General features: G+C 34.0%; 1 protein-coding gene across 8 annotated transcripts in view; it reads left to right on the top strand.

The window, feature by feature from the left end:
- LOC128982747 (peroxisomal acyl-coenzyme A oxidase 3-like) overlaps positions 1-27,336 on the top strand; it is a 177,620-nt gene that overhangs the window by 14,449 nt on the left and 135,835 nt on the right. For 6 of the 8 annotated variants that reach the window (XM_054401695.1, XM_054401699.1, XM_054401698.1 and 3 more), the window contains 3 exons: positions 9,370-9,473; positions 11,639-11,797; positions 14,315-14,461. In XM_054401695.1, coding sequence (XP_054257670.1) covers positions 9,387-9,473; positions 11,639-11,797; positions 14,315-14,461 — 393 coding nt within the window. In that variant the 5' untranslated portion in view covers positions 9,370-9,386. Of the gene's footprint in view, positions 1-3,329; positions 3,350-9,369; positions 9,474-11,358; positions 11,442-11,638; positions 11,798-14,314; positions 14,462-27,336 lie in introns of those variants that run through there. The other 2 variants (XM_054401700.1, XM_054401702.1) reach the window with 2 other exon arrangements.

Genomic DNA, 27,336 nt, shown 5'->3' with positions numbered 1-27,336 from the left:
TGTATTATAGCTATGTACGTTTCTATTAAGAGTTAAACTGTTAAGATTTTTCTTTGTGTGAAGCAAGCAATGAATGAAGGATGTAGAGATTTACAACAGTTAAAATCTTTTCTTGTATAAAAAGTGGTCTGCAGTGATCTTTATAATCTGAATCGGTCATTATTCTAATAAATTTCTTTTGGGCGAGAAGTGCTTCTATCACAGAAGGGCTATTTCCCCAGAGCAAGAGACTTTAGGAAAAGGCTTTTTGAAATAGACTAAAGTAGGTAGACAGTTTTAACATAGTCAGAGGACACATATTTCTTCAAGTGTTTCAATAAATAATAAACTCGACTTAGTTTTTTACAAACTCTACATGCACATTCCAGGATAATTAAGGGTCTAAGTGAATACCAAGCAATTTAACACTATGGGGGTGACACTATGATGAGAATCTACTAAGCCAGGGTTAATTAGGCGACATTCAGAGTCTGATGAAGATTTATGGAGTGTCCAATGAAGGATAATGGTACAGTTCTGTAGAGTACTTACCCACAATTTATTATCGGATGGAATCTATATATTTAATACACAGTTAAGTTGTAAACACTGTTTTCTCAGTAATTACTGGACCGATCCACAAGATCTATGTGTCAAATTAAAGGGGATAATGCATAGATTTGCCGAACTTCATTAGAATTCACGTCTTTTCTAAGGGTTAAGACCTACAGCCCTTCAAAGGTTGAGTCAATACAATTCTTATTGAAGAATATAATTTACAGCTTATTTAATAATTGTAAATCATATGTCAGCTGTTTAATATTTGTTAGATTTGTTATTATTTTTATAACCTTACTTTCAGTATGTAATTATTAATCTAGGAGTTCCTGTACACACGATTTCAAACAAGGAAAAGTGAATTTGTTAAAGTTGTATACGGTACCACAATGTATTATTTGTAAATGTATATGAACATTATTTGTATTTTTTAGTGTCAATTTTGTATTTTCGAATAATGTTTGAGTTTGCCTGCAAAAATGTTGCTGAAAGAAAGTGTATCTGAAGGAATGTGTTGATTGAGTTTTCAAGGAAAAGTGTATTTGTTAAAGTTGTATACCACGATATATTATTTGTAAATGTATTTGAACAGTATTTGTATTTTTTATTGTCAATTTTGTATTTTTGAATAATGTGTTAGTTTTCCTGCGAAAGTGTTGCTGAAAGTGTTTCTGAAGGAAAGTGTTGATTGAGCTTATATTTGAGTATGGAACATGAAATTATACCTATAGCAGGGGACGGAAACTGTTTGTTTGGATCAATATCATTTATTCTATACGGCCACCAGAACAATCATAGGGAAATCCGTTTGAAAGTTGTCCAGAAAATTGTTAAAGAGTGGGAAAAATACAAAAGTTTTATCGTAGGCGATGAGTCTTACTCAACATCAGTGTTTGACCGTCACCAATACCAAACTTTACTTTCCCGAGATGGCGAGTACGCTGGATACGTGGAACTACAATGTATCAGTGAGCAATAAGTTACCCTAACTATTTATTTTGAGTACACAGGGAAGTTGCTGAAGAAACTGTGGCTTATGACATTGGTTCTGGCGAAGAAGTGTGTGACTTTATGTTTAGTGGCAATGTTGACTCGGGTCATTACAGTGTTTTAAAACTTTCTCATAATACCCAGGATGAAAAAAGTACAAAAAGAAAAAGAAAAGGTAAAAAGTCATTAACTGGGCGTAAAGAGACAAACAGAACAAAAACACACGTAGAAAAACATCGAACTAAAAAAGTAAAGAGCAGTGATAGTGTAAAATGTGCCCTGGAAGTTCCTAAAAAAAACACCGACTCTTTTGAATTGGGATCATTAAATTGGATTTGTCACTACTGCAAATCTTTGAATTTCGAGTCAGAACAGACTAGCAGGGACACAAATCCATTCTCCTTATGTTGTCACAAGGGGAAGGTAAAATTAGCCCCTTATCAACATTCGGAGTTTATGGAGAATCTTATCAACGGGACTACTGTACATCAAATGTAAAAGAAACAAAAAAACGATCAAGAAACTATTTGAATAATATAAGATCATACAACTCAGCTTTTGCTATGGTGAGTTCTGAGTCTCACTTAGATGAATCAACATCTGGTGGTATATATAACTTTAAGATCCATGACTCCTTTTACCATCGGATTGGACCGTTAATACCCTCTAACATTGAATCAAAGTATGCCCAACTCTATATATACGACGTAAACACCGCAAACACCGCTGTTACTCACAGAATGGGTCAAAGGTCCAATGTGAAATGCGACCAACTGCTGATGCATGATTTAAGTGAATATCTTTATTCCATCAATCCCTTCATATCTTCATTTAGAACTGTGGCAGATATGTGTTGTAAATATGACTCTGAAATTCTTATGCATATAGTGGAAGACAAACTGTGTGACAGGAGACGCTACAATGATGCCGTTCAAACAGATGTGGCTGTTATATTCCGGTCAGAAGATGGTGCACCCCCTGCTGAGAGAAACTTAAGAGTATATTCAAGATCTAATGGTGTTCGTAAAATTTCTGTGACTGAGCCATCTTTAGACCCATTGGCCTATCCTCTGTTGTTCCCATATGGTTACTTTGGATGGAAACCCCAAACAGAACATGACCGTTGTAGTGTAAATCAACGTAAAAAATCTACATTACTGCAGTACGCATCCTATTGGCTTGCGATTCGTCGGGGTAGCGGATTTCTACCCCCGGATATTTACCCCCATGAAAAAACGCCTTCGTCATTTTGACGTCACGAGGGGCGGGGCCTATACACGGTCGAGAAACAACCCGCGACTGGAAATCTACCCCCGGACATCTACCCCCAGACATCTACCCCCGGACATCTACCCCAGGAAATCTACCCCCGGATATCTACCCCCCGTGGTCAGCTCTGTCACGTATCGGCCAATATTCATTGTTGTAATTGATTTTATTGACTATTTTATGTAAATCAACGGCTCTTCGGTTAATCATTACCCTCTAATATCTAGTATTACGCATGTGATATGTCATTGTCTTGTTTAACATTATCTATCTTCCTAATCTTTTTCACCCGAACTTTACTTTACAGATTTTTATGATCGAGGTGTAATTTTAAATCTTAAGATCTAGCGCAACGCAAATTGGTAATTAAAACGATATTTTGATAAAGGGCTTCAAAAGTTTGACCCTAAAGCATTTGATTTATTTCCAGGCAGTGATTTATATGTTTGGCCAACTTTCACATACAGTAACAGCTACACACGGCGTATGCACGAGCGCAGATCGTGAAATTTAATACATATCATTGAAAGAGGCTATTTTCTGATTACTAGAGGTAAGAATACAGTGCAATCAAATGTTGATAAAAAGCCTGCCACTGGTTGACCAATAAATTAATTAATTATTTCATTATTAATTCCTCTCTAGTAATATAGTTTTAATTACCATTTTGCGTTCCGCTAGATCTTAAGATTTAAAATTACACCTCGATCATAAAAATCGGTGAATTAGTTCGGGTGAAAAAGGGCTGTTACAGCCTATTCCATTAGGAAGATAGATAATTTTAAACAAGACAATAACATATCACATGCGTAATACTAGATATTAGAGGGCAATTACTAACCGAAGAGCCGTTGATTTACATAAAACAGTCAATAAAATCAATTACAACAATGAATATTGGCCGATACGTGACAGAGCTGACCATGGGGGGTAGATGTCCGGGGGTAGATTTCCAGTCGCGGGCTGTTTCTCGACCGTGTATAGGCCCCGCCCCTCGTGACGTCAAAATGACGTAGGCGTTTTTTCATGGGGGTAAATATCCGGGGGTAGAAATCCGGCGACCCGATTCGTCCAGATTTCAGCCTATTGCACAGATCACAAAAACTCTACCTGCAATGGACAGTGGACATGTATTGTAGGATTGAGGGCACACGTTTAAACTATATTCGTTTCAATCAAAACAGCCTACGTGCTGATCTTTATCTGAATATTGCTGACTTTGTGCACAAAAGAAGTGGTCTTCAGGACGATGCTGTTGGAAAACAAATAATATTGCCTTCTTCATTTATTGGATCTCCACGGAATATGCATAAACATTATTTAGATGCTATGGCTATTGTCCAAAAGTTTTGAAAGCCCTCATTGTTTATGACCATACCAGATTTGGTCGTGCGTGTGTTTCATTGTAAACTTAAAGAACTTATTATGTGCCTTACAAAGAAACATGTATTTGGAAGAATAGCAGCATTGATATATACTATCGAATTTCAGAAACGTGGCTTACCCCATGCTCATATTTTATTGACACTTGACAATGATGATAAGATTCACAATATTGCAGATATTGATAAATTTGTTTCTGATGAAATTCCTGACCCAAATGAGCATGCAACTCCTCTTCACAGATTGGTGCAAAATCACACGGTACATGGGCCATGTGGCTCACTAAACCTAAACTCCCCATGCATGGTTAAGGGAAAGTGTTCAAAACAGTTCCCAAAAGCTTTCAACAATAGCACTAGAGACAATCTAAATGGATATCCTGAATTTAAACGCCGCGATAATGACATCGTTGTCGACGTTCGTGGACATACTATAGACAATAGATATATAGTTCCATACAATCCATACCTTTTAATTAAGTTCAACTGTCATATGAACGTAGAGGTCTGCACAACTGTTAAAGGCATTAAATATATATACAAGTATGTGTACAAGGGATATGATTGTGCAACACTAAAATTCTCAAAAGAAAACAGCAGTGTTCTGGTTTATGATGAGATTGATTCTTATTCACACGGCCGTTACGTTGGTTCAACTGAAGCTGTTTGGCGTATATTTGAGTACAAAATCCATTTTCAAACTCACTCAGTGATTCGTCTAGATATACACTTACCTGACCAACAGACAGTAATTTTGAAAGAGGGAGAAGAAGATGGTGTTATTGCTGATCCCAAGAAAACTAAACTACAAGCCTTCTTTGATTCAAACAAAACTGATACACATGCACGACATCTCCTGTACACTGAAATTCCTCAAAACTATACTTGGGACACGATAAATAGAACTTGGAAACGGAGGAAACAGGGAGCATAAACAACAATAACGAGGTTATACATTGTCAACCCAAAACAACCAGAACTATACCATCTTCGCCTCATTCTACTGCATGCCCGTGGTCCATCATGTTTTGAGGACTTGCTAACATTCAACAGCGTAAGGTACAACTCTTTTGTAGAAGCTGCATATGCCAGAGAGATTGCAACCAACAATAACGAATGGCGTGAATCACTCAATGAAGCCAAGGAGACACAAATGCCATACCAGTTACGTCAACTCTTAGGATTTATTTGTGGACTAAACATTCCAACAATTGCTGCAGAACTTTGGGAAGAATTTAAAGATTACTTGTTTGAAGATTTCAAACTACGCCATGACACACAAAGCTCTATAAATTTATGCCTATTGGAAATAGAGGATATTTGAATCATCCATAATACGTCATGTAAAGAACTCGGCTTACCTATTCCTATTCAGTATACTATCAAAAGAAACACATTCGATGCTCAAGAACAAGACAGTTTATTTAAGGAAATGTACAATAAAGCAAATGATGAGCAAAGATTCATTATCGAAACTGTTTTAGAAGCCATACTAAAGGAAACATCTTCTACAAACGTATTTTGTTTAACAGCACATGCAGGATGTGGAAAAACATTTGTTCAAAAAGCTTTACTGTGCAAACTACGATCAATGCAACAACAGTGTATTCCATGTGCATGCAGTGGCATTGCAGCCAGCCTCCTAGATGGAGGTCAGACTCTTCACAATATTTTTAAATTGCCTATACCCATCTTGGAGAACTCAACATCTGGTATCAAACCAAACATTCCTGAGGCTAAAATAATTATAGAGTCTTCATTAATAATTATAGATGAAATATCTATATGTGTCCTGTATATGTTTTAAACATTATCGATAGATTACTTTGAGATCTTATGCGAAACAAAAATAAATAAGAAACTATTGTTTGGTGGTAAAGTTATCTTATTGTGTGGAGACTTTCGCCAAACACTACCAGTAGTACCACACGCTGGTCCAGCCACGATAATTGAACAATGCGTTAAATCTTACGAGCACTGGGGGTGCGTTAAACAACTGAGTTTGTCTAAAAACATGAGGGTATTGGATAGTGAAATAGAGTTTTCAAAGTTTCTTAGAACAGTCGGTAATGGTGAACTAAACATAGAAGTTGATTTGGGAGAGGATATAATGAAAATACCCACCCAGTTAATTAGTTCTGGCCCAGTAATTGAAGATATTTACGAAGATCTTAATAAACTAATCGCAACTTCAGACATTACTGAGAGAGCTATACTAGCACCAAGAAATGAAGACTGTTTAATAATTGCATTTTAAAAAAGTTACCTGGTGAAGAAATAGACTACTGTAGTGTTGACAAGGTGATAGCAGATGATGACATGGCTCACACTACAATCCCAACTGAATTTCTCAATAGTTTGACTGTAAGTGGCTTACCACCTCACAAACTGACTTTGAAAAAAAATTCTATAGTAATGCTAATCAGAAATTTGAACACATCTAAAGCAATAATTAACGGAACAAGAATGCGAGTGAAAAACCTGTACTGCAACTCAATAGATTGTGAAATTCTGACGGGGACTTCGATTGGACAAAGGATTCTTATCCCACGAATTCATCTAACAACTTCTGGAACTTTATTGCCATTCAAACTTGAAAGAACTCAGTTTCCCGTAATCCTTGCATTCGCAATGACAATAAATAAGGTCCAAGGGCAATCAATCGCTAAAATCGGTGTATACCTACCATAACCCGTTTTTTCCCACGGACAGCTCTACGTAGCAGCCAGTAGAGCAAGATCATTCAATGGCTTACGTTTCTACATATCGGATACAAAGGATCATGGGCACCTAAGAAATGACCGAAATGTCTATACAAAAAATATAGTAGGTATACAAAGAACTCTTGCACACTTAAAATGAAACATATTTTGTTTAATCTATTTTAACTTTTTACTAGATGAAAAAAAATAAAATCCTTTAACCTCACCAGTGTTGTTTAGTATTTGATCATTTTAATACAGAATTTAAATAAAAAATAATGAATGTAGGGATATACATAAGCAAATTTAACATCTCAATAGCATAAGTATATTAAAATTATTAAAACTAATATTCAAATTATTAAAATTGTTAAAATTATTATCTCTTTTATTGCTGACATTATTCCCGTGGCAAAGCACGGGCTGTTAACTAGTATTAGTTTGATATAAGCTATTTTTTGTTAACATGCTATACTAGATTGTATGTAAGGTATTGAATGTGAACATTTTAAGGCATGAGTTGAGGAGAAGGTTTTTTTAAGAAGAATTTTTTACACTTTGGTGCCAGTTGGATAAAGTAGGTAGGTTACCTAAGTTAAGTTCAGTTTAGTTTGATAATAAACAAGGGAACATTAATTAAAACAAAAGTTCATGGTAATTTATTTTGTTAAATTTGTTAAATACTTTTACTTAGATTTGTTATTGTTAACCCTCCGAGTGTACCTAGTTTTGGCCTTAATGTTTGCCTATTTTTTGCGCATTTGCAAGGTATTATTAAAACGGATCTGAGAAGCTTAAAAACAATGTTAATTATACTGTTCTATATACCATTTTGTTTGGAAAATCATGGGCTTCAATATTATACATAAAACATAAGGAACATTTGTTTCAAAAAATTTTTTTAGGTAAAAAAAAACATATTTTGGAAAATTAAAAAAAAAAAATAAGTTTGCGCTCAATGAATTTGTATAAATTATAGGCCTATAAATATTTGAAAATAGCCACTTTGTTCTAAATTTTATGAGGATTACAAATATATAATAATATATAGTAGATTTGCAAATAAATAAGTTATGGGCAAAAAACAGATTTCAGTACATAGCGTTTAGCTAAGAATGCATAGCCTAACCATAGCTAGGAATCTGGCTGATAATTTACATCAATATCACTACCTTCTTCTTCAGGATCATCAACCAGCCCTTCAAAATCACTTAAATCTTCTTATAATGCACCATGTATATCACTACTTTTGATTTTTAACACTAAAACAATGATAAACGTAATAAAACACATCAGTCATCGGTGTGAGGTTAACCAAGCTGTTTACAAATACGCACGTCAGCTGTCTGCTACAATTATGATCGGCTCGAGAAAAAAAGCGCTTAGAGACAGACCTCGGGAGAAAGCTTAGAATCTGCCAAATAAAACGATACCTAACTCGATCCAGTTCAATCCGATTTGGTCAGTCATAGAGCCTTTGCCGTAAACAGTGTTTGTGAGTCGAAAAATCGACACATAACACTTGGAGGGTTAAGTTTCATTTTTCCTATAATTTTACATAATGTCTATTTGTAATTTGTGTCCTCATTTTCATGAGTTTATAAAAAGGTCAAAATGTATAAATGTTATTTTGTTTTTATCCACTTAACATAAACTAGACTTGGCTGCACTTAAGTTTACGTCCTACACTCATTCTAATGCAATTTTCGATATATCAATTAGCCTACTGTTATTTCATTCTATATACCAGTATCAAGTTTGAAATGAAATAATCGATATATCGAATAGTCTATATATTGATATTTTTCATTTGAATGAGTGTAGGACGTAAACTAAAGTGCAGCCCTAGACTTTTTTGAGGTTGTGCAATTTTGTCACTATTTAACATTAAAAGGGAAAAATGGACTGATGTAATGTGAAGTAAATTATATAGGCCTAATTAGAAATAGACAACCTAAAATAAAATTAACTTAAACCTTTCAATGCAAGCATTGATACTAACTGACAACTACCAAAGAAACTAAGGGTGTCTTGCTAGCTCAGTGGTAGCATCTCACACTTCGGTGCGGGAGAGACAGGTACAATTCCCGGCACATGCGAACAATTTTAATGGGGTTGGCTTTCTCTTTTGCTTTCTCTTAGAAGTGTTTGAATTTACTTCATTATAAAAATGCCACTGGCATTGGCACAAGAGTTACAACTATATATAATTATTTAATACTGTAATGAATAATGCATGTTAACGATTGTTTTGCTACAGATTAAACAAGGTTATTGTTAGTAACTTACTTGTTAGTTTTTTGCGTTTGCAAAATAAAACTATTCAAAGCATTTAAAGTCAAAGCATAGTGAAAATTGAAATGGAACATTTCAAAAATGAAATTCTTTTGATATACTTAAAACCATTTGAAAACCAGAAGATCTCATAATCATGCATCACTTTCCCAAACCTATTTGCAAAATTAAGCTAAATATATGATTTTTTTCAGCTTTTTTGTATAGCAACATGTTAAACTTCTATAGAAAGCAAGCATCTTTTTCTGTTGAGAAACTAAAAGAATACACCGAAACAAGTGATGTTTTGGATTTTAAGGTAAGATAACAATCATATTAATAGTATAGGCATAGCTTTTTAGTTGTACATGAATTGGAGAGCATTTTCTAAGGGAACACCTCAGGACCATTCCAAGTGGTACACTCCAAGTGTCTGTAACATTATGCCTTTAAATAAAAGTTGTAAATCTGTCAAATTTGTTTTTGTTTGTATGTACTTTTTTATGAAGGATTAATCTATATATTCATTCCTCATTTAGATCTAAAAGATTCTTCCTTCTTCTTAATCCGTAAACAGAGGCAATTAGCAATCCCCACAAGCTTTGATTTAAAATAAGTTAGGCCCAACTCATAAATAGACTGAAACAGCCAATATTATCACTACATTCTTTGTCTTCTGGTGAAAGCCATTTAAAATTGGTATAAATCTATTTAGATTCACCATTTTTAACTATTTTAAATACGAGACATTTTTTCCCTATGCATACAAAAATGAAATAAAAACTTCTTATTTTGTTAACGAGTATTTTGAGTTAATAAACTAAATGATATAGGTAAGTAATACAATAATTTGGCTGTGTTGTTAAGTTGAAATTCACTGTAAAAAAAAAAAAAACTAATCATTAGTTGTACAGATTATAGGCAGCTATATTTTCACTTCATTTTTTAGATTCAATAAAAGAATTAAGTAAAGTAATACCACAAAGCCCTTAAAAAACCAGAAGTTTTTTTACAAAACAACTCAACAAATAGAACATTTTCTTGGTCAGAGGTCTCATCGTCGGATATAATTAAAGTTGTTGCAAAATTAACAAATTCTAAATCAATGGATTATTATTGGATTTCTAATAATATTTTGAAAAAGACTATAGGTTGTATTAGCTCTAGCTTTTATATTAAATATCTGTATGAGGGAGGGATATTTTTCACCATCCCTCAAAATATCGAAAGTAATCTCAATATTCAAAAAAGGTGATAAAAACCTAGTCCAAAACTATCGGCCTATTTCAATTGTTCCTATTTTTTCCAAAATATTTGAAGCAGTAATGTATAATCAATTAAATAATTACTTTGAAACAAATAACCTTTTGTCTAACTCCCAATTCGGCTTTCGTCAAGGTAAATCCACAACCTCAGCAATTCTCACTTTAGTTGACCATTCTCTTGAAGCTTTAGAAAGGAAAGAATCTGTGTCATTAGTTTTGTGTGATTTAAGTAAAGCTTTTGACACGGTTCCTTTAGATATCCTAACGAACAAACTATGTTTTTATGACATCACTAATGATGCCATGCTTCTAATTTCTTTGTATTTATGTAATAGACTTCAATTTGTATCGATTACAAATAAATGTTGTAAAACTGAAAAAGTTGAAACCGGTGTTCCTCAGGGCTCTGTACTAGGGCCCTTTTTCTTTAACATCTGCGCTTAATTAGCCAAGAGGCTGAACTGAGAGCATATGATTGGTTTTCTGCAAACAGACTATCTTGTAATTCTGATCAATCACAATATATTACAATCAGTCTCAAAACAGAGGTAAAATTTGAATCAGTTAAACTTTTAGGATTTAATTTGGATTCAAAATAAAATTGGTCATCACACATACAATCTGTTTGTAACAAAATTTCAAGAGTGAGGTGCTTGCTGTGGAAACTTAAGGATTTTGTTAGTCAAGAATATTTTAGATTGGCATATTTTAGACTCTTTCAATCACACTTACTATATGGTCTTATTTTGTGGGGCCACTCTCCACATATTAATGACATCCTTATACTCCAAAAAAGGCGGTTCAAAGCATTGCTGGAGAATGCTCAGCTACACACTGTAAACCTCTTTTCATTAATTTCAGGATACCAACCATAGTAAATCTTTATATATTCCAAATTCTAATATATACTAAGTCAAACTTAGATCAATTCTCTTTCAGAAAAGACGTACACAACCACTATACAAGAGGTAGGGATAAAATAGATGTATTGCAGCACAGATTGGCAAAAACCGAACATTCACGTAAGTTAAATTGTATAAAAAATTTTAATAAGCTGCCTGAAGAAGCAAAATTAGTTTCTTACAATATTTTTAAAAATAAACTGTATGACTGGATTGTTAAATCTAGTTAAATCAATAGTCAAAGCCATCCTTTGTCCTCAGAAAATAACTGAGTTTTGAAATTTTCGGAATGGTATTTCTCTAATTATATGTTACAGGAAAAGCTGTACAAGGTGTTTCAAGATGATCCAATTTTCCAAAAGCAGCTCCCATCCAAAAGTTTAGATGAGATTAGAAAAGAAGCTGTATTGCGGGGAAATCGAATCATCGACTCTGGAATCCTCCAGGATCCTAATATTTTTGGTCATCCTTTAGTGGTAAATGTTTTACGTATTCTATAAAAATAAATATAGACTATATAAAATGAGAGTGTGTGTGGGAATGTCCAGTGTTTTCTCCATGACCACCCACTCATGGTTGTAGTAGTAGGAGTGCATCCAGGGACCCTGGATTACCACAACCTAGGAACCCAGTAGTACAAGTTCATCAAATCTTGAAAGTTATCACACTTCCTTTTAGAAATTGGTTGACAAAAAAATTTAAGAATTAAAATTAATCAGGCCTAAATAAAAATATATTTATAAAAATGAATTAAATTTAATTAAATAATAAAATTAATTAAAAAAAATAAATTTTGTCATACAGTATAAGTTTTAATGTCCATAAAATAATAAATTGTAATGATAATAATAACAGTTTTAAAAGAGTTTTATGGATTTATTTAAGTGAGGTAAGTTGAAAACATAACAGGAATGCATATTTGACAAAACAACATTTGTTAAAAAAAAGTAAAAATTGGGTTGAAATCTAAAATGTCCTTATCCAGAGGGGCAAAAGTGAGAAGCAAACAGAAACACAACTACATTAATGTAGTTGTGTATATAACACTTAAGTAATACAAGAAAATGTAAAGGAATTATTAATAACATTTTCATTTTATTGAAGTTTTCATGAATTTTTGCTAATAACTCAGTATTTACCAACCAAATTTGCCCGGAGTTGTTTCAAAAGCTGGGAGAATAATGTCCCCAACTTTTAAAAGCTTAATCAAAAACTAGTGGTTGCTTCACTTACGTCCAATCATAAAAATCACTAGTTCAAATAAAAGCCGCTATTTTACTTAAGGTTCTTAGACCAAAATTATGTAGGATTATGTAATTAGAATGGAGTAATATATCTAAAATGAAACTCGATATCAAGAAATAATCAGATTTATGCTTTTTGATTGAGTAATACAGTATCTCATCTGGAACTTAACTGATCCAAACGATCAATAGATCAAATTAAAGCCTATAATTTACTGATTATGTTGATTCTAAAACATATCAAAAATTCAAAAACATAAACAATACTGTAGCTATTGATTGTTAATAATATAAAAACCTTATAAAAATAATTTTTATGTTGGTTGGTCACCTTGCATTTGCTTAACACTCGTCAAATCATAAAAGTCCTAAATCATAAAAGTGAAACCTCAATCATAAAAGTCAGTCGGGTAGAAGAGCCAAACGAACTCGGAAAAGAAAACCCAAATTTAACTCCCATAAGAAAAGAAATACATGGGGAGCAAATTTCGTTTATGTATAAGCCGAGTGGGAATGTAGATAAATATATGCCGATGCTTGATGTGAAATCTGTTCGTGCACACCTTCAATTTAAGTCCAAATTTATGAAAATTGGTCAGGTAGAAGAGCTAAGCCGACTTCGAAAAGAAAAACTAATATGTTTTAATATATAGATTCAAAATGATAATATCTATATAAATAAAATTAGAGTTTTGTCTGTACATTGCTTAGAATTATATATTTTTAGGTTATTTTTACGTTTTATACATTAAAGAAGCAGAAACGAGTCTTATCTCTATTTCTGTCTGTCTGTCTTTCTGTCTGTCTGTAACACTCAAGATAGCATTTTACGCTATCTTCTCCAGTAAAACAAGAGTACCTATCAAGATCCTTGAAGTCATTTTAATGTATTCACTGGATTGGCGAGAGTGTCTTTAGCCATTAAAATATGGCCTCACTACTTTGTAAATAAAAGTACGGACGTTCAAAAATGCAGTTTTGTGCGATTTTTGTCAAGTTTTGTCCAATTTTTATCACATAATCATATATGAAATAACGAACAGCTGTTCGGATCAAGATTATTTTTTCTAGCTGTCACTGATATGTTTACAAAAATTTATCTCAATAAATAATGGGTTTAGCAATACAAGTATAATGACAAAGTTCTTTTGCCTTCGGTTAAGGAGTAAAATGAGCTTTACAAAATTAAAATCTGACCACTGGGGACGGGGATACGTATTCCCATAAATAATCTAGCAATTTGGCGGCCATTTTCCAATAAGGCGGCCGATCGACCATGATTTGGACCATGCGACCAGTTGTTATTTTAGCTCCCATAGGTGTTAAATAAACAAAGCCCCGCGACAAAACTTAGGGGACGTATAAGTGCACACGGACATGGTCTAGCGCCTAGACTATAGGTAATAAGTAGTAACAGTGATCTTTTAAAAAAATTAACAAAAACTTTCAAGCATTTTATAAATCTTTACCTTAAAACACACAGTCTAATCAACTAGTAGTTATTTGTTTAGCTGTAGAATTGTCTTGCATCACAAAGTGATTATAGATTATCAGGAGATTACCCTTATTCTAAAATTACAGAGATTACTGAATATTTTATAAGGGTAATTTTTTTGTAAAAGTAACAACACTTAAGATTAAATAACAGTTTAACTTTCTTCAGATCAATTTCAAATTCCTCTTCTTGTCTTGTTAATTTATTTCTTCAGAGCATATAATTATGTTTATTGTCTACCAAACTGTTTTCAGGGACCAGCTCTATTGTTCACACTGGTCCAGTATGATCCAGCAGTCATGTTCAAAAGCACATTCTCTGCTGCATTTTTTGGAAACAGTATCAAAGGGCTTGGGACCTCAGACCACACAAAGTTTCTTGATGATGCAATGAGTGGAAAGGTAAATTAAGATTTTTGGTAAAATAGTTACCGGTATGTTTTAATTTCTTTTTAGTGGATTCTGACTCAACTGAAAGTTCATAGGTGATTCTATTCACCAAAAATTAACTGTGGATAAATCATTTTATCAAATTAAAATCAATTATAGACGAGCTGTTGGCCCATCCTACGTACGGGAATTGAGTAGTCCATAAACCTGTATATAGTTATATCAATATTTCTATTCCTTAATCAAGCATAGTTTAAGCTGTTCAAAATTTATTGTAAAAAAAACCTGCCAAGATGAATTAAAACCATTGTTATTTCCCAACCTTTCCCCAAACATTTGAGTAGCAACCAAAATTTTCATAAGATTTGTATTCAGCAATGATTATTGTAAAAAAAACCTGCCAAGATGAATTAAAACCATTGTTATTTACCAACCTTTCCCCAAACATTTGAGTAGCAACCAAAAGTTTCATAAGATTCGTATTCAGCAATGATTATAGAATCTTACTTATTTCCCATAATCAATGACAAAATCACAGAGTAAATAAACTAACCTCATAGTTGGAATATTTTTATACTCAACCAGCTGTTAGTTTTAACAAATGCTGAATTTGTGTTGCGAACGCTGAATGTTTGCAGCACATGGTAACACAACATGTTAAGCAAATGGTATTATAGCAAGAGCTAGTCTAGAATGTTTACGTCGGCTGCTAGACTTAAAAAAAATTAAAACTTAATTTCTAGAAAACTGAAACCCTAAACTAAAATTATGGATTATGGACGCTTTAGAAGAGTTCGAAATTTATAAAACTACCAAAACCCAACCTAACACATTATTAAACGACAAAATCAGTTTCCAGTCCAACGCTCTGTATGATACTTTAATAACAAACCAAGAACAGCTGATGAACAAAGAGCCGAGAAGTACAAAGTCCACCGCCGGCCCACCTCCCGTATCGCAGTCATGACTTTAACCTACAACTGTGCGGTCAGACATCGCAAGTTTTTGTCGGTAGGCCTACCCGTAATTGTAAAATGTGTTTATTTATTATGTGTCCGTGTTGTATATTTAAACTTTTGATGACCTTTTCGAATTGATAGATGTGTTTCTTGTACAAGATCTGATGATGAGGACTTAAGCTCCTCGAAACGCGTAATCCGTAAGGACCAACAGGATCATTCTGGCAGTACTCAGGTAATTTTATACCTTTTATAAAATTATGGCTTCGACATTCCCTAGTTCTAAAAATTATCTTTCTTTCAACACAAAAATCGTGAAAATCTGTCAAGTAATTGATTCAGAATCGTGAATTAAAAAAACCTCGTCACGTTTTAATATATACGAGGTGTTAGCCCGTCCTACGTACGGGAATCGAGTAGTCAGTTAAAACTATGTATATAATTCAAAACAGCTAGTTAACACGTATAAAGACAAATTTTCTTGCAGTTTTAATGTGAAAAATCATCTTGTAAAGAAATGTAGTGTGCCAAATAGGTTTTCATCCCAGTATAGCAGCATATTGGATATACATTTTTTAAATCCGATAATTTTACAATAAAACAGCAATTGTGTCGATGTGAGAAGTGTTGAAGTGAGATTGGCGGTCGATTCGCACACTGATTATAAGTACAGTAGAGAGAGTAATAGCATAGATTAAACATACTCCCTTAGTAGATTCTCCGCGGGATAGGGGTCGGTATGTTCGAGCGCTTGTACGGCGAAGTTGCGTGCTGCCCACGTAGTTCAGTACGGTCAGGCTAGGAGCGCTAGAGGTCTCACCGTACAGCCACACACACAAACACACTCTTACCACGTTATAGCTCTCACACGCGCGTCCACAAGCCCCGCGCGCCCCGCCGCGCGCCAGCACTGAGCACCAGCGAGCAAGGAATACCACCTTGGCACATAGGCCTACACACGACCACGACACTCACACTCAGCTTGATTCCATACAGCGTGATTTGTACGTGCAGAGCCTCGGCTAACTGTATTTCAGTATTTGTAACACCAGTGTTTTATTGCGATTGTTCTAGTTTAGTTAATGTGATGTTGATAATTAAATTAATTGTTCTTTTATTTGAATAGCCATCTATTGTATTTGTTACTTGTGAGTATTTTTAACCGACTTCCGCACTACCAACAAAAGAATGAGGTTCTCAATTCGTTTGTGCCAATGTATTTTTTTCTATAGATTTTCATCAATTTCTCTGGGATTTTTATACCGATCAGCGTGGTTCCACTCCCAAAATAACCATTGTTTCCCTTTGGTACCATATATAACATTATGTTTAAGTGTAGGCCTAAATATTGGTTCCAGTGAAAAAATGTTGAAAACCTTTATAAAATATTTATTTCGTTAATATTTTTACAGAAAAGGCAATAAATAATAATAATATTCTTACAACTGTTAGTTGAAACGATGAAGGTACAGAGACAGATCTTCATGAAAAAGTTGCTTAATATATTTCATGCCATGGAGCCTAAATAACTGACTTTGAGTTTACTAGGCGTTTTGTTTTGGTTACTATGAAAAAGGTATTTCAACATTTGACCTGCATTTTGTATAACTCCGTTTTGAGTATTGAAATTGTATACTGTTATCAACACCATAAAATAAACATCATAACAATAAAATTATAGTATATCATTGGTAACATTATTCCAATCGAACAATACACTTATTTCCTATTGATTTTTAAGACATAAAACTTTTAGGCTACGTCGGTTTACAAAAAACATGTTTGGCTGCAAAAGATAGGTAATAGGGTATATTGTGGTAAAAAATAGAGTTCGTACCACGGACCGAAATGGTTTTGCAGCTCTCGATCGATTTAATTTCTGGCAATCCCAATTCATCACCTGGTTTACCAAATTTTTATAACCAGGAATTATGTAACCTGAACAGGTGACTCAAGCAGTTTTAAAATAATAACTGTTCAATAACTTTCTTGATCGGTCCAAATCATTTTGCTTTTAAAAACCCTTTACATAGAGTGAGGGAGAGAGGTTTTGAGTTTAAACAGAAGTTAAAACTACGTTCGCTGATGACACTGCACTGTTGTCGAGTCATGTGGACCCTCAAGTCGCTTACATAAATTTACAAGCTGCCTTGACTGAGTTCAATATTGGCTTAAAAAGTGGAGGATAAAAGTCAACGAAAACAAGTCCAAACATATTGTTTTTACTCTGAGAACAGGGTACAATCCTCCAGTAACCATTAATAATGTAGCCTTAACGGAGGCAGACAGTGTAAAATATTTAGGTCTAACTCTTTACAAAAAATTAAATTGGAAATCTCATATCTGGTGCAAGAGACAGCAAATGGAATTAAAACTTCGTAAACTCAATTGGCTACTAGGTACGAATTCAAAATTATCATTGGCTAACAAAATTTTACTGTATAAAGTTATGATCAAACCAATTTGGACATACGGAATTCAACTTTGGGGGACCTCGAGCAAATCCAACATCGAAATTCTTGAACGATTTCAGGCTAAGGCACTGAGAAGAATTATTGGCACACCCTGGTTCGTATCCAACACTACAATTAGGAATGACTTCAAAATTAAATCAGTGAAAGAAGAAATCACAGACCTTGGTCTAAAATTCAAGGTATACAAGCACAGATTTGCCATCAAGCATCGGCATTCGTTTATCTAGAGTCTAATTCAAGTTATGCACAAACGAAACCTCCTCCATGTACATTTCTTTTAGGAGTTAAATTTGGTATTTCTTTTCCGATTTTCTTCTCCTCCATGCAGGATCTCAAGACAGTCCGGACTCTCAGTGGTTAGGAAATAGTGCTCAAAAAGCGATTGTGAACTGTGATGAGTCGTGCACGGAATCAGGGAGGTTAGTTATCCTAGTCTACGCCACAAATAGGTCATCCAATAACCAACCATGTAATCAATACCCTGCAGCCCAACATGTTAAAACATTCTTGAAACTATTTCCGAACATATGCGAATTTCCCATATAGGGAATAAGCTATTACCGTAGTACTCATGGTAAAACCTGGACCCGGGGCCGATTTAATTATTTTGCTTTGAGGTCCCTAGAGGCCGTAAAACACCATCCGTTGAAATTCATCGCGCAAATCGCGTATATATATATATATGTCCGTTAGCGCGATAACTCGAGCAAAAATGGTCCGATTTTTATGAAATTTAGTACAATATTTCTATGTAAAAAACGTTATAAACTAAAGAAAACAGTGAGTGTAAATGCACGTGTTAACAATGGCAGTGTCTAGCGGTAGCTTCCAATGCAACGTCACATGGTGGCGGGGTTGGAAGGGCAGCATCAGGCGGCACGCGTTCACTTCAAAGGACTGGGCTAACCCAAGGTCACACTATAGTGTACGCACCCACGCACCACCGTTACCGCGGACCAGGTGAAGAATACTATTCTTAATTCGATTATTTTTTTTACATTTAGTTTTGCATTGTAGTTGTTTTTTTATTATTTCAATTTAAAAATTGGCAAACAACTCATTTTATTAACACTCTAAGCATTGCCTTACAATATTATATTACAAAACCGTACACCTACTTTAAACCGAACCTGCTTGAGGCTGTTTAGTTGCGCGGACTGCAGGAGGGACTTGATGAAGCCACTATGGACTTCTGACACTAGCGGAGTTTAGTTTTGATGCCGTTTTAAAGAAAAGCATGCATGTTTTTACTATCAAAAACACGGTACTGTTAAGGATGCGCTCTGCCTCAGCTCAGAAATCTCAACTCGGGCCAGTAGATATGTTGCGCCATTGAACAGCGCCACGAGAAGCGCTTGTAGACGTTTTAAGTCCTCTTAAATAACTCACTTAACTTTTGAAATATTTTTCATCTGAAGATTGTTCCTTACTCCTTAGATTAAAATTTATGACTGTAGCTTTTTTGATTTTCTTCAAAAAATGTATTTGTATGTGTAAAATGCGTTAGAAAAACGCTTATATAGAAGTATTTATTTACCAGACTTCCCACTTAAAATTATACTACAGTAGTACCAAAAAATTAAAAAAGATCAAGCCTACAGATATAAGAAAGAAATACATTAACATAAATATATTTTTAATTGGTTAAGTACCAAGCTGACATTAACGGAGAGCCAAAGCCATTGCATTAACGTGCGGCGGACAGGCAGAGCGCACGCCTTAACCCTAGATTTGGCGCTGCAAAGCGACGTATTTTCCGGATGCATCCAATTTGGATTAAATGTTACACCGACTGTTACAAACACCAATACTGTATTTCATCCTGAACAAGGTTCTAGTTGCAAAAATTAAAAGAAGCCTGCAGGCTATGTCCGAGGATCTGCGTCAGCCCGGTGGTAAATATGGTGAAAAGTGGGGAAAAGTTATGAAACTAACAAACAAGTAAATGTCAATCAATCAACCAAATCAATTCAAATTGACAGTAATTTAGAAAACTTTTAGATTAGTAAAACAGTAAACAGTAAAACGTCCTGAAACACACGAATACTAAACAGAACCAGTGTGGATTATAAAAAACACACAAACGTGTATACTGTATATGTTAAGTCTATCCTAATTAATACACTCGCAGTGATTTACCTTGAGTTTTGTTTATAGTTATCGCAGATGAGACGTGCAGGAAACTGTAAACGTTTGAATTCAGAGGGAATATTGGTAGGGATCGTTAGAATATGTCATTTGGATTAAATAAACTAACCTACTACAGTATACTCCCGACTATCCGCGGGATTGACTGGCGAGAAAACTGAGTTCGTGGATAAGCCGCAAAATTGCTGGTAATGGCTAAACAAAGGTCGAAGACACTAAAAAACAACACACAAGTGCTTTAAATAAGTTCATTATACAATGCACTCTACGAAAACTTAATAAATGTCATCAATGGTATTGACGAAATTTAATGTACGAAAAATTATACTTACATTTTTTAGTTCAATTGTAATGAAAATTGTTTAAATGTAAACAATTAGTTTTTAATTGTTGGTTATGTTATTGAGCCGACCCCTCGCACCACCCCCAGACGAACAACCATTGGAAACGTGCCCCCCATAGTGACAGTGCGAGTGGCCGCCCCACATCCCTAACAAAAGTGAAAGGCCGTGGGTGAATATCAAAAACAAAACAAAAATTGTGAACAAACGCCTATAATATCTCAAAGTGCAACAAATAACAAACAACAGTTAACAAGAAAGCAGCCATCCAAAGAAATATTTTATCAAAATATTCCAAAATATATTTAAGTAATTTAAATAAAATCTAATTTTGTCTACTTACAAAAACTGGTACCAGTAACAAAAAATAGGCCTAACAAAATTTAAATTGGACGGTAACTGTAAAATTTTTATAACCTAAATCAACAATCTAATAAATAATGATTACTATAAATAAATAAATAACAGATAATAAATAATGATCACTATAAATAAATAACAGAATAAATAGTTTAGGGGACCCCTTTTAAATAGGCTAGAAATCTGTAAAATTGTTAATTTATTTCAAAACACTTGCGGTTCATGATGGCACAATTATTGTCCTTCCTGGTAGCAATTGTCCTTAGGCGGTGGTGGCAGAAGGCGGATGGTGGCTTAATGGTCCCCGGAGAAGCTGGGCCATTGGCAGCCCCAGGAGGTGGAAGATGGAGTGTCCCCCCCGGGCGACCCTCTCCGAGGACAGCAGCAAATCGAAACCTCCCATCCGGGACCCTTTTAACAAGTTCCAGGCCTAACTAATAAAAGTTCATGTAACTTGATTTTAACATTAGGCCTACCTAGCTTTTCAAGCCAAAAAACTCCAAAAAACAGTTTCCGCACCACTCGAACAACGTCCAAACCATTAAGAGTGATTTTATTAATAAATATTCTTCTTTTAAATTAGGCTTTCCTTTATAAAACAGTTTTTAAGAGTGATAAAGAGAAAATGACTAGAAATAAATTAATTCAGTTCAATAAAGCTCTAAAAACATAACAATAAATAGACTTTTAAATATTACTAACTTTAACAACACATTCTGACAGTAAAATTTTATAAAGATTTAAGTTGACAATAAAAAATATGAATTTAGGGTCCAGAAGGGTAATATACACTAATAAAACACAAAACAATTACATAAATACTACAATGAATACTTCAAAAAACAGTTTACACAAAATATTAAAAATTCTTTGGCTGGAGGTGCATTTTCAGGTAAAACCGGTAATAACTCCGGTTATTACCAACCAAATTTGCTCAAATTGCTTTTAAAAGCTGTGGCACAGGTGCCCGCAGCTTTTAAAAGACATACCCATGCCTACCAACTAGCCTGAGGCTAGGTAGGGGGTCAGTTACCTACGGTCACTCAGAATACAAGAATGCGCTAAACTAAAAACCTTATAACTCGGTCATTTATTAACCAAACTTAATGAAAATTGCAGGGGACATGTAAGAGTACTAAAACTAACTAATTATGACCGAGCTTGGCCCCCAGGAGGCGCCATTACTTAACTAAAAAAAATTAGGCTGAGTGACATGGCCTACATTACAAATAACAAAAAAAACACTTTTACAGGGGACAAAGGGACAAAATTTACATTAAACAAGTTGTAGGCCACAATAACAAAACAAAAATGAGCACAAACTAGGCCTTAGGCCTAATAATAAATTAACAGGGTGAAATAAACCCTTAATATGGTTTATATTCTAATCTTATCTTAAACAATAATAATTTGAGGACAGAGGTTTTAAAGCATGAGGTTTAATGGTACATAAGTTAAATGATTAATATGGGGTTACAAAAAATTGTTCAGGGGTGGGGATTCGTGCTGGCCGAATCAAAAGATTTCCAATTTAAATTTTCAATGAGTATGGTAAATTATAAATTTAATAATCTTTCAAAAACAATAAATTAAATAGGAATGATTTTGATTTTAATTAATGGAGGTAAATAGGGTCCAAATGGATGCTTGAGGAGTCTATAAGTTAGTCTGAGTTAATAAATGGAATGTTCTCACCAATCTTCTGTAATAATAATTTTCTTCTTAGTTTAAAGGCTTAAATTCTTCTTTCTTCGGTTAACTTAATTTGGATATTTTGCCAATACTTTACTTTATATTTTCATAATTTATTTCACAACTAATATAGTTTCTATGTGCTCTTCTTGAATAGCTAAACTGCACTCTCCTTTTCATTGTTGTAAATCATTTTAAGTTATGGGGTTCACATAAATAAAAACATGGTTGAATTTTATTAATAATCTTGAACCCAGATGGATGGTGTTCTGATTGGAGGATTTGTTTTTGAATAATAATTTTGGATAAGCCAATGAATAAATTTTGATAGTAAATTATATATATGTTGAGACAATATGGTTTTAATAATATTAAAAATGGACATGGATAAATATTGAAAATATAACAAGATTGAGTTTGAAAATAAAATAAGGACTATAATTATAAACATTGAATTTTGAGTCATTACAATATCCCCTCAGAAAATATGTAATTAAATTTTTAATGACATATTTTCGCTAAATGACGAAAAATATATTTAACATTATACAGCAAATAACAAATATTAAGATGAAATTGAGTTGAAACAAAAATCTAACAAACTTAACATTAAGGTTTAACTAGAACAAATTTCAGTTGGAATGAACATAACAATAAAATAATTCTAAAACAGCAAAATGATTACTATCCCCTCCTATCTTCTACAAACATTAAAAAACATAACATTAATTTAAGTGGTTAAAACAATTTTTTTTATTTTTTACATAATAAATGAATGGAGTGATGAACAAATGTTGAAATATGAAATGAATATGAGACATATAAGAGATGTATGATTCTTATAGGTAATATGGAATACATTAAATGAATAGTTGTCGGTGATTGCTTGATGATAACCTCTTATAACTAAATAGGTACATTAAATTTGTGATTATGACTATAGTTTAACTATTGGGACAGAGGTAACTGGAGAAATTGGCTTGTTCACTCACTGCTTGTGTGGGTATGATTTAAAATTCTTCCCTTTTACCACAATGTTTACTGGGTTAAGCGCACATTACAGTTTATCTTCTATCTTCGGTTATAGTGTGTAGATTGGTTCAATGTATTTCTTCATGGAGGATATATATGATAGGGTCCATATAATTTTGTAGAGATCACTTATGTGGTATGTTGATGGTCCAAGTATTGGGGAAATCGGTTTGAAGGTCTTCATGTAATTGTGGGTCTGTGGTTCTTTCTTGGGTAAGTGATATTCTTTGTACATTGTAAAATAGTTTTCTTCATTGTTATAATAGTCATCATAAGGCCTTTGGCAATTGCCTATATCTATTTGACATACTTGTCCCATTTTAATACTCATATCACATTTTAGATTAATATCAGTATCATTAATTGTTAAGCTTAATTTATTTTCATTAGAATCTATCTTTAGTCGGAGTTCTGTTAATGTGTCCATACCAAATATCACAGGTTTAATTAAATTAGGTATGATAAGAAATTGAAGCCAGATGGTCTGATGTTCAATGGTTACAGGGGCATAAATGATTCTTGCAACACGTTTTGATTTTTCACCAGTAGCTGTAGTTATTGTCGTATTAGACAAAGGAAGTTCTTCAAATGGTTGAATTATTTTTTGATTCTCTTTGAAACATTGTTCGGAAATACATGTTATGGTAGAACCAGTATCGATTAATGCTTTTGTTGGGAGATTATTGATTCTAATATCTATTTCAGGGCATTTAACTGGTTTGGATACAGGAAATTTATTATTTTCAGTGGGTTCATTTAATAAAAAATCTTGATCACACATTATATTATTTATCGAAAAATTGTTAGGGTTATTTAAAGAATTATTTTCGAGGATATTTGCTGTTGATATCGCTGTAGTTGTTATGATGTTGGTAGTTGATGGTCCTCGGCTTACATCTACAGCGACGGGTCGTTTCCCTGGCTGGTGTATGAGGGGTTGAAATTTGTTGGAGATCTTTGTTGTGTTGCTGTGTCATGTGGACTGTCTTGACTTATCATGGCACATACTTGTTTTTGCTCATTTGTAGGATATGGTTTGCTGTTATTGTAATAGTATTGATTAGGCCTTTGGTGGTATCGGTTTTGATCAGTGAGCGTATTGGTATAAGGATGCTGTCTGTGGTTTTGATTGTAGTTTTTGCGAGGATCATGTCTGAAACGGTTGTATGGCTGATATTGGTGTTCTCTAGGTTCTTGATGTTCTTGGTGTGGTGTCCGTATAGCATAAGATGATGTTTTTGGTTGATAGGCTCGATGGTTAATATCAGAGCTATATGGTGGAGTCTTGTTACGATGTGTAGGACTATTTGGTCGGTGATCCATATTATGGTAGTTCGCAGGTTTGCTCCTTTTGGGTCCATCTCGGATATCTTCTTTTTGCAGAAGTCTTTCGAATGCTCGAATTGTTGTCACGTTCTGTACTTGAATGCTATCTTGGATGAGTTGATCAAATCGTTCGCTTAACAGGATCACTATTTCCTCTTCAGTCATTTGTGGTGTAATAGACTGTAGCAATAGGACTCTCTCAGTAAAATATTCAGTTCTGTTGAGCGTTCCATTAGGTTTGTAATGTTCGGCTTCAATCTTGCCGGTCGCTCTCGTTCCGGTTCAAATCTTCGACACTGGGTCCACTGGGATTGAAACGTTCCGAACCCGAACCGGTGTTAGATTCATCTTGGCCTTCTACATAGGTTAGGTTTTCCATTTCTTCTGTTGACAGATTTGACGATTCGTCTGATTCGTGTTGTTGAAATGATAATGCAGGATAACGTCTCGGTTGTCTCAAATTATAGTGATTATCGTTATCGTTGTTAGCCATTTTGTTTACGACGGTGTAAGGGAACAGGGATATTATAGGACAAGTTGGGTATCGTTATAACAATAATGAGCTAGGCCTACGCTTTACGACATGAAATAAATCTGTTTTACCTTATAGTAGCCTATTTATTTTTAGAATTACAAGTCGTTTAGTTAGTACCTAATATTGGTGGGACATAAGTTGTGGGAAATCGGGATTCTTAATCCTACCTAACTTCTTAAGAGTAGGCCTAACATACGTAAGTAGCCTATTAGCCTATTGGTATTTATTAGCCTATTTTAGATTGTCTCAACATACGATTATGAAATCTTTTGATTCAAGCCTATTACGTTGGGCGCCATTGAAATAAACCCTTAATATGGTTTATATTCTAATCTTATCTTAAACAATAATAATTTGAGGACAGAGGTTTTAAAGCATGAGGTTTAATGGTACATAAGTTAAATGATTAATATGGGGTTACAAAAAATTGTTCAGGGGTGGGGATTCGTGCTGGCCGAATCAAAAGATTTCCAATTTAAATTTTCAATGAGTATGGTAAATTATAAATTTAATAATCTTTCAAAAACAATAAATTAAATAGGAATGATTTTGATTTTAATTAATGGAGGTAAATAGGGTCCAAATGGATGCTTGAGGAGTCTATAAGTTAGTCTGAGTTAATAAATGGAATGTTCTCACCAATCTTCTGTAATAATAATTTTCTTCTTAGTTTAAAGGCTTAAATTCTTCTTTCTTCGGTTAACTTAATTTGGATATTTTGCCAATACTTTACTTTATATTTTCATAATTTATTTCACAACTAATATAGTTTCTATGTGCTCTTCTTGAATAGCTAAACTGCACTCTCCTTTTCATTGTTGTAAATCATTTTAAGTTATGGGGTTCACATAAATAAAAACATGGTTGAATTTTATTAATAATCTTGAACCCAGATGGATGGTGTTCTGATTGGAGGATTTGTTTTTGAATAATAATTTTGGATAAGCCAATGAATAAATTTTGATAGTAAATTATATATATGTTGAGACAATATGGTTTTAATAATATTAAAAATGGACATGGATAAATATTGAAAATATAACAAGATTGAGTTTGAAAATAAAATAAGGACTATAATTATAAACATTGAATTTTGAGTCATTACAAGGGACACAGAACAAACGGACCATAGCCCGCACAAAAGTGAGTTTCAAAGTGAGTTTTCTTGGGTAATATCTGGCCTAGAGTCTCGGGGAAAGCTTTGAAAACTAGGCAACAACAAAAACTACTAAACTAACCAGAAAAACTTGTGGTTTGACCACACAAAACTTGGCCAAAGGCCCAACAAAACTCTGTTCAATTTCAGGCTCAGAAATGGGTCTAGCGCCTTGAAAAGCAAGTAATTGGTAATTAAAAGTAATACCAATGCACAGAAGGTGCTTAATACTTGGTTTTCACTAGCCAAAACCCACTCAAAGTCTGCACAACATGTGGCTGAAGGCCAAGACTAATTCAGAAACATTCTAACCTAAACAAATCAAAATAATCAAACAACTTACTCATCTGACGTTCTCGGCACACTAAACTACATGTTACTGAAGATTAGGTTTGTAAGCAACACAGTAGAAAAACTGAAAGGATCGTAAAAGATAACTTGACATAACCTTAAACACAAATCTTGACAGTAACCTATGACAGCCGCACGTCTTCTGGTTCACAAGTCCCGGACATTCACTCTGGGTTGCAGGTTTGCTGCCCGACCCAAACCGACTGAGTTCCGGCGCAAAGCCAGTACTCGCACTATACAAAAACACTGAGGCGTGACATTGGTGGGACGCTTGGTGGGCATGTCACGGCTCATTATATATGGTTATTTTAGGATGCATGATATAAATATAAATATTGCTGTGATTAGGTTGTTTGGGTGTAAGTAGATTAAGTAACCTAAAATGCTGTACGATGATTAATGTTATTAAAACATAGTATTACAATGTTATTATGAAAACATTAGAGTCAAGTGATTAAATACAAAACGTCAAATTAAATACATTGATGAGTTAAACATTCCATAATTATTTCC

This window comes from Macrosteles quadrilineatus, unplaced genomic scaffold (genome assembly GCF_028750875.1).
Source record: "Macrosteles quadrilineatus isolate MER2022 unplaced genomic scaffold, UCM_ALF_1.0 Scaffold_1__1_contigs__length_201487025, whole genome shotgun sequence".
Lineage (NCBI taxonomy): Eukaryota > Metazoa > Arthropoda > Insecta > Hemiptera > Cicadellidae > Macrosteles > Macrosteles quadrilineatus.
The sequence above is the reverse complement of the archived record's forward strand: the minus strand, read 5'-3'. Positions and strand labels throughout refer to the sequence as shown.